The 8,212-nt window shown below is 39.6% G+C and overlaps 1 protein-coding gene across 1 annotated transcript; it reads left to right on the top strand.

Annotated features, from left to right (window-relative positions):
• Window positions 1-6,890: 6,890 nt before the first annotated feature.
• On the top strand, window positions 6,891-7,815 carry LOC108377575 (GATA zinc finger domain-containing protein 10-like; the record flags this gene model as incomplete). Its single annotated transcript, XM_017633847.1, has 1 exon — window positions 6,891-7,815. A coding segment is annotated over exon 1 (925 nt), but the record flags the coding sequence as incomplete, so codon positions are not given.
• Between the last annotated feature and the right edge of the window lie 397 nt (window positions 7,816-8,212).

Raw genomic sequence — 8,212 nt, 5'->3', positions numbered from 1 at the left:
GTTAGTAAGTCTATTCATGATGAAATGTCAAAGCATACTGAGCATCTTTCTCTTTGACACCATGTCTGAAATCCCACGTGATCTGTCAAATACTAATGCATGAAAATCCTAACCTCAAAAAAATCACCCTTTAGTTTGGCAGACATAAAACGACAGAGTTTGATACAATTTGGATTGATAAAATTGTGCCATAGAAAGTAATGACATATGTACAAACTTACTAGTGCACACACACACATAAACATATATGTTCATTAGGGTGATGCTTAAAAATCAAATGGACGATTTTTTGCAGTCTCACCCCCTCAATCGGTAATACCACAGTCATAGATATCACATATAAATTTTGGTCCCAATTGGAGACCTCTGAGGCGTGTCGCAAAGGGGCCAAATGTGAGATGTCTCTATGGAGACTCAAAAAATTATTATTTTGGGAATTAGATGAACAAAAAAATAATAATTTTTATTTTTTGAGTTTCTATAGACACGTTCTATACGTCACGGTATAGTAACGGTCTCCAATTGGGACCAAAATTTATATGTCATATCTATGGCCGTGGTATTACCGATTGAGGCGGTGAGACTGAAAAAAAATCGTTTATTTGGTTTTTAAGCACCATCCTAATGCACATATGTATGTACGCGATATCAAAGAGGGACCTCTGCAACTACATACTCATACAATAGGCAGCAAATAAACGAAATGCCACCATTTATGCTCCAATGACTCGAAAGCTTTGTAGCAAATTCATTATTACTCTCTCACACTCTCACTCTCACGTTTTCTCCTCTTCACCGTTACCGGATCTGAATGGCGGCAAAGCTTTTACCGATGCCTACCGACGAAACTAGAGCAACGTCAGCATGAAACGAGTGTTTACTTTTATGAGTTTTTGAGCCAGCTGCTTACAACTCTCGCTTCGTACGAATATATACACACATGCGTATGTGTATATTGCCAAACATACAACAGTTATGGAGTTATGCACTACATATAAGGATACAGCATCCTGACGATTGTGTGAATGACATCAATTCATTCAAATCAGTTTCATTTCGTTGGTGCCAGCGCGTAGTTTGGTAAACGGACGGGCAAACGGTTAAAACGGTTGTGCAACTGAACGATTTTAAGTGGTCCGTCGGTTTTGTACATACATACATTTATACATATGTATGTGTTTAAAATGTGTATGTGCGCGCTTGTTTACTTTGAAAGCAAGTGAAGGAAAGAAAGAAAGTGAAATTAGTGAAAGAGTGTAAAATTATGTAAATAATATTATAAGCCATCGACCTTATATCTCTAAAAAAATATGTGTAAAAGGAACACTTGCAGCAGCGCCAATACCTTCATTCATACATACATACATATGTATATGGATGGTGTGCTTTTAAGAGTAGTGTTATCATCAGCTGTTCATATAACGTTTTAAAATACATACATGTTAGCACAAATTGAGTTTCGCTGGTACCTTTGTGAGTTTGTTGTGACTTTATCAGTATATATATGAACACACATGTGTACATGTGCTGTATACATAAGTACGTATGTACATACCGAAATCTGAAATAAAACTTTTTTGTAATAAAATTTAACGCACTCGAAATTAAATTGTGTACTATTTTAGAAAAAAAAAAAAAATAAATAAATAAGAAAAACTGGCTGAAGCTGAGGTTTGTCAAATAGATTTGTGATTTTTCTTTGCAATCTTTTAATTTAAGTTTCTTTTAAAATGTGTTTGAGAGAATAAGATTAAGCTTAAATTTCGATTAAGATAAAGATAATGATTAAGATTAAGAAAAATGTTAAGATTTTAGATGTTAGATTAAGCTTAAGATTAATATTAAGATTAAGATTTAGATTATGATTATGATTAGAACTAAGAATCATATTAAGATTAAGATTAAGCTTAAGATTAATAATAAGATTAAGATTAAGATTAAGGATACGATTAGGATTAAGATAATTGTTCATTACTACACAGAAAAATATTCATTTAATGTGGGACACTATTCGGATAATAGGAAGAAGTTTCAACTCATGCTCCTAAGCAAGCATGTAGAAGCTTTTCTGCACCAAAAAAAATATTTTGAAAAAATGTTTATTATATTTGTTTGGCGGCTAGGACTCGATATATTTTTTGTTTATTTATATATATAATCTGTTCTGCTCCCTACTTTAATAGCTTATGCTTGAGTTCTTTAGTTTTTTCACGAAGAGTTTACCGTAAGAATCAGTTCTTGGGTCTCGTTTCGAAATTGACTGCCTAATTATAGATAGGATGCATGTCGAAATCGAGTCATCTGAAATGAAAATTTCATCGAATTAATTGTCATACAATTCAAGCACTGAAAATAAGGAGATGCGAGTGTTGCCAGAATTTATTTTCAAAAAAACTGCGAATTCCCTAAAAAAACTGCAAACCTCAAACACGGCTTTTAACCGTATGATTCGAATGCAGCTGACTCCTCTTCTAAATCACAGAACTTCGTAAAACTTAAGTCTGACAGATCCTTGAAATAGGCTGGGGAATTTTTCACCTTTTCGTTTTTCAGTCGTGCCTACAACTGCGACAGTATTAATACATTTAAATCTCGATAACGTGGTGGCCAGTGAGTGCTCTAAGTTGAGGGCGTGCCTACACTTGTCACACTACTTAGTTGTATATTTGCCTTACAGATCACTAAGACTATTTCTACATTCGATTTCTTTTTTGGTTTTTGAAATGATTATGCAACACATCAGAGCTTCTAACTATGGCGGCCTGACAATCTGAGCAAATAACAAGCGCCGGCATATAAAGAATTATATTAATCAGCTTAATATCCAAATTCTCGCTCCATGATTTAGCCTAGAGCAGTCGATTCGTGCCTAGAAGGAGTCCGTGTATTTAACCTATTGATTATATGATGGTATAGTAGGAATGATTTAGTCTATGCGCTTCAGACTTTTTTTAAGATTTTCTAGAATTTTTGAGTGGTTCTTAAGCCTATTGGAATAACTTTGTCAGAACATTTTGTCTGACTGTGCGTTTACCTGCCTGTAGTTTAAAGGAAGAGATTAGGGCGAGTTTTAAGGACTCTAGCAAGGAGGAGGAATATATAGTTCGTATCCCTAGCAGAGTACAAAAAAATCCTACACAAAAGTGCCGAAAATTCTACACACCTCTTTGTGATAAGTTTTACATGGCACTCGTGAAACTTTTTTGTAACCAATTTGGAAGAAGCGATTTATGTACAACACTTGAGAAAGATGGATGGATAGTCTTGAGGTGGTCTTAACTCATAAGAGTACTACCTTGTTATACAAATCTGACCGAAATGGTGCTAATCTGGAATCGAATTACTGGTTCAATATGAATACAACTCCTTGATATATGAATATACATCTTCAATAGCAGCCAGGATAGCTAAACCAGTTCCTGAACAAAATGTTGAGGGTTCCCAAAGGAGTTGCGAAACTCTAGCCCAAACATAGATACATAACCGTCCAAAGTACAAAGTTTACTCTGTTTATGCATAACGCAATCCATTTATGTAACTCGAGCTAAGGCCGGAAAGAAGCAGAAACCTTTCATCTTCTTGTAGACGGGGTGTGCAATCAAGGTTGCAAGCATATGTATATATGACGGTCACACTTATGAGTTTCTCCTACAAAAAGTGAACATGCAACAACCTCACAAGTTTTCTGCGGTACCAACTGAAATTGAAGGCAACATGGGCATAAACCACCTCAGAGGCCGATAGCCCGGAATTCAATGCGTGAAATACGCATATTCACCAAAAAAGTGATGGTGATCTCGATGGTCGTACAACAAGTGGAAATCTTTTCAAGCATCTTCCCAGCGGAATTCTATGCCATCAGTCTGTGTGCTGAGATCACTCTTCGCAGGAATTACCGAAGTGAGAAGGTACTAATGTGATGCGATCAAATCCTCAGTGGTCGTAGTGGCTGAAAATAATGCTATCCAATAGCTATGGGTATGAGGGCACATGGGAGTCGATGGAAATGACTGCTGTCTCGACCTCGATAGCTCTTCCTTTCAACGTTCGGTCTGAAAGGCTATTCATGGGTCTCCCTAAGGAAAAACTAAGAATAATTAAGTACATGATGGATCTACACGACAATAGTACGACCCATGATAGCTTATGGAACCATCGTTTGGGCCTATAGAACTTCACAACTTGGAGCAATCAAAGTGCTCTCCAAGCTACAAAGGCTGGCATGCGTATGCATAACGGGAGCCATGAGAACCTGTCCAACCGCATCCTTGGAGGTTCTTTTAGATCTTATCCCTTACTTCATATTCACATACAGACTCAGGCGAAAAGAGCTTTACTACGGATGACTGGTACCAATATCGGGGCAGCAGGGTGTCTTAGTCGTGGAAAGTTGCATATTCTTACGAATAAGTTCCCTGAAATTGCAATACCGAGGAATACCATGCATCCGAGGTTCAGCTTTACAAAGAGGTTTAAGACTGATCTGTAATAAGAAGAGCTAGGCAGGCATATCCGAGACACATCGGATAAACCAAAACGTGTAGGGGTAGTTGGACCGAGGTTCAGATACTCGGAACCCATGGGAAAGCATATGTATATTTTCCAGGCTGAAACATACGCCACAGAAAAAGGTACGCGGACTTTAATATCAAGCGAAACTACCGAAATGAGAACATCGCGATCTTGACTGACAGCCAAGCGGCTATCAAGGCCCTCAGATCTCACCAGGTAACATCTAAACTGCTGATGGAGTGCCTCAACAAGCTGAATACTCTTGGTCTGATCAATCAGGTTTGGCTTCTCTGGATCCCGGGATTGCCGATAAACAAGCGAAGAAAGGTGCATCAACCCCTTTCACCGGCCCAGAGCCTAGAGGAAGAGTCTCAGAGGAATCGCTACTGGTATAATCTACCAGGTCTAGAGCAGTTCAAAGCACTTTTAGGAACATATAATCTAAAACGCTTCAAGGAATGTATGAGCTTATCAAAGAATAACTGAAGAATTGTTACAGGAATCTTGACAGGACACTGCAGGCTGAACTATCCCTTGCCTAAACTGGGAATTTACTCGCATGAGCGATGCAGATTTTGCAGGATGGAAAACAAGATTGCACAGCTCAGCTTAGAAGAATGTTCTGCACTGATGCATACACGCAAAAGGCACCTGGGTGAACATCTGATAACCAAAGGCGAAGTGAAATCCGTAGATTTAGGTTCCATACTAAAGTTTCACTCGAATACTGGATTAATAGACACACTATAATCCATGAAGGGGGCACAATAGATCTCAAGGTCGCAGTAGTCTATCCCCAATAATAATAATAATACATGCTCTTTAGCGGGCCATTGTAGGCCAAGAGGTCACTTGTATAATCGAGGTACCTGGTCAAGCGACCTTTATTGCTTCTTTTACTCAACCAAGGATACACCATTACACCTCCTTCTAAAGTATGAGGTCGTTTACGTAGAAGGGAGTAGTATGATAAAGAGAGGAGCACATACACTCCCTACCCCCGATATCGAAATTTATAGATTCCCTAGGGCTAGCTAGGTGGTGAGGAGCTGAGGACAAATTAGAGACTCTCTAGTTAAGTCTATTAAAATCAGAAATCTTACAAAACTCATGGTCTATGATCAGATATCTAATACATCTGATGCCAAGATATTTATTTGTCCAGCACAAACGACACGGAGCCTCAACGTGTCCCTTTTATAATGACTTAGGCTAGGCTAAGCTAAGCTTAATATTCTGTCGATCCCCATATATCTTATTTTTAGGAAAGCTTTTATTTTCTTACACTTATAAATATTGATTTTCGCAGGACCGCTATAAAAAAAAAGAGTTTAACAACGGTGATTTGGCAGATTAATGTAAATCTCACCGAGAAATAAAATGACATTGATTTTCAAGTTCCTAAAACTTTTCTGCGCATTCGATCGATGTTTTGCTAAAAGTTTGAAAACATTTTAATTGAATATAACAAGAAAAAAAATAGTGATGTGATTCAAAATAGCTGCAGTCAACAGCGAAAGCAATCAACGTAACAATGCAAAATTTGCAAAATCTGCCAAAGTTTAAGCTGTGAAAACCGCCAGCGAAAAACGCCAACAGAAATTAACTATTTAAAGTTCCCAACACGAGTAGCGTATCAGCTTTCAATTTGATGTAAAATACGTCGTGATTTGTCTGCTAAGCGTCGAAAAGTTCTTGTGCTACTGCTGTTGGCGACGCTAAAGCTAATTGCAATGGCTATGATGCATGCAACACGGGCGCTTGTTATTTCGCAGTGAAAAATCGGGGAAGTGAAAGCGAGTGGCGTGAAGTGAAGTGTTTTTTTTTTTAGTGTGCGTTTGCAAGTTTCGCGCGAAAGCTGAGGCTTTTTAGGAGCACCAAAAAAGTAAGCAGCAGCAAATAGCCAAATTCTGCAAAAGTTTGATTGGCTAAATTTGTCGTCAAAATTAAGGGAAATCAATATGAAAATAAGGTGCTGAGAAAATTTAATTATGGTGAAAATGCAAATAAAATTTGTAAAAACTTAAAAAAATATAGTGCTGATATAAAGATTTAATTTAAATATCAAAATGCTTTAAAAATTTAAATCACAATTAAAGAGGATTAACGAAATTTGTAAAGCAACAAAGCAAAAGTAAAAATACCAGGGTAAGCGCAAAGAGGGCTTCACCTTACACCTTCGACCACAACAGCTCAAAGCTCGCACACTTACCCCCGCTCGCTGTACGACCGACCAAGCGCTTGCCAAACTGGATTACAACACAGATAATAACGGACCATGGGAGAAGAATCCTGCTGTCGCCGTGAGTGCTGCTGGCAGCACCGGCGGCAGTATTGGAGGCATTGGCGGCGGCGCAAGTGGCCCTGGGTCGGGCACAATGACAGCAGTGACAAGTGGCGCCAATGCGCTTGGCATTACAACAACCACCACAGCAACAGCCACACCAATAGCCAACACTGTCGGTGCTGGCATTAAGCCACTGCAACAGCAATTACAACAACAATTGCTGCAACAGCTGCAACAAAGGCATATGCAACAACAACAACATCAACAACACTTACAGAGCGCAGTCAGCGCTGGCGCTGGCAGTGTCGTCTCAGTTGGTGGCACCAATAATTCTGCCGCTGGCGGCCATTCGCATTTGCATGCCACCCACTCACATCCGCATCAACATACACACGCCCATACACATGGGCATGCACATCAGCATGTACACCATCAAGCAGCTACTGTTGCACTATTGCAGCAACAGCAAAAACAACTGCAACATCAACACTCGCATCCGCCATTGGCGCCACATTCACATCCACCGCTACAGCATCATGTTTCACTTGGCGGTGCTGGTAGTCATCGCTATCAGACGATGATGGCCGCTGTAGCACAACAACAACAACAACAGCAGCAGCACCAGCTGCAGCACCAGCAACAACAACAAACAATGCAGCAACAACAGCAGCAGCAGCAGCAAGCAATGCAACACCAGCAGCAGCACCATCATCATCGCCAACACTCTACACCGCAACATCATCGCTCTGCATCACAACACTCTGCCGCCACTTTAAGGCGTCGCACACTCTCTCACGTTTCACGTTCTTATTCAGCATCAGCAGCCGCAGCGGCCGCCGCAGCAGCAGCTGCTTCCTCCAATGCAAATGCAAAGAACAATGGTGGCGTGGGCGGTAGTGGTGGTGGTGGTGGCAGCAGCAGCATACATGTAAGCACCAGCGTAGAGCGATCGCGTTGTCGATCACCGATGATGTTATGCCACAGTCACAGCGATGGCGAGTTTCCCATGTATAAAGGTAAGCGGCTCTAAAGCTTAGCGTACACAGAGCGTTCATAGCCGAGCTGAGGTGAAAACACTTAGATGGTTCACAAGGTGTCGTAAGTGTCTTACTGTCATATTTGTGAAGTTTTTAACGGCTATATAAATAAATGTTTACAGGACTTCAAACCAAAACCAACTTTTTTTTTTTTAAATTTCAGTTTACAACACCTTGTGAACTCCCTAACTATTTGTTTGCTCTCCTAGCGCTTATTAGCCCAGCTCTTAGATCAGCTATAAGCTCTCTGTGCGCTTTCATTTTCTACCAGGTTTCGACTGTGACAGGTTTCACTGTATATTCTATTTAGCTAGTTACGCATATAACAGTTATACTTTTATCCCTTTCTGTCTTTTAACTTGATTGTTGTTAGTTA

Source organism: Rhagoletis zephyria, unplaced genomic scaffold (assembly GCF_001687245.7).
Source record: "Rhagoletis zephyria isolate East Lansing unplaced genomic scaffold, Rhagoletis_zephyria_1.1 Rzeph_scaffold_12333, whole genome shotgun sequence".
NCBI lineage: Eukaryota > Metazoa > Arthropoda > Insecta > Diptera > Tephritidae > Rhagoletis > Rhagoletis zephyria.
The sequence above is the reverse complement of the archived record's forward strand: the minus strand, read 5'-3'. Positions and strand labels throughout refer to the sequence as shown.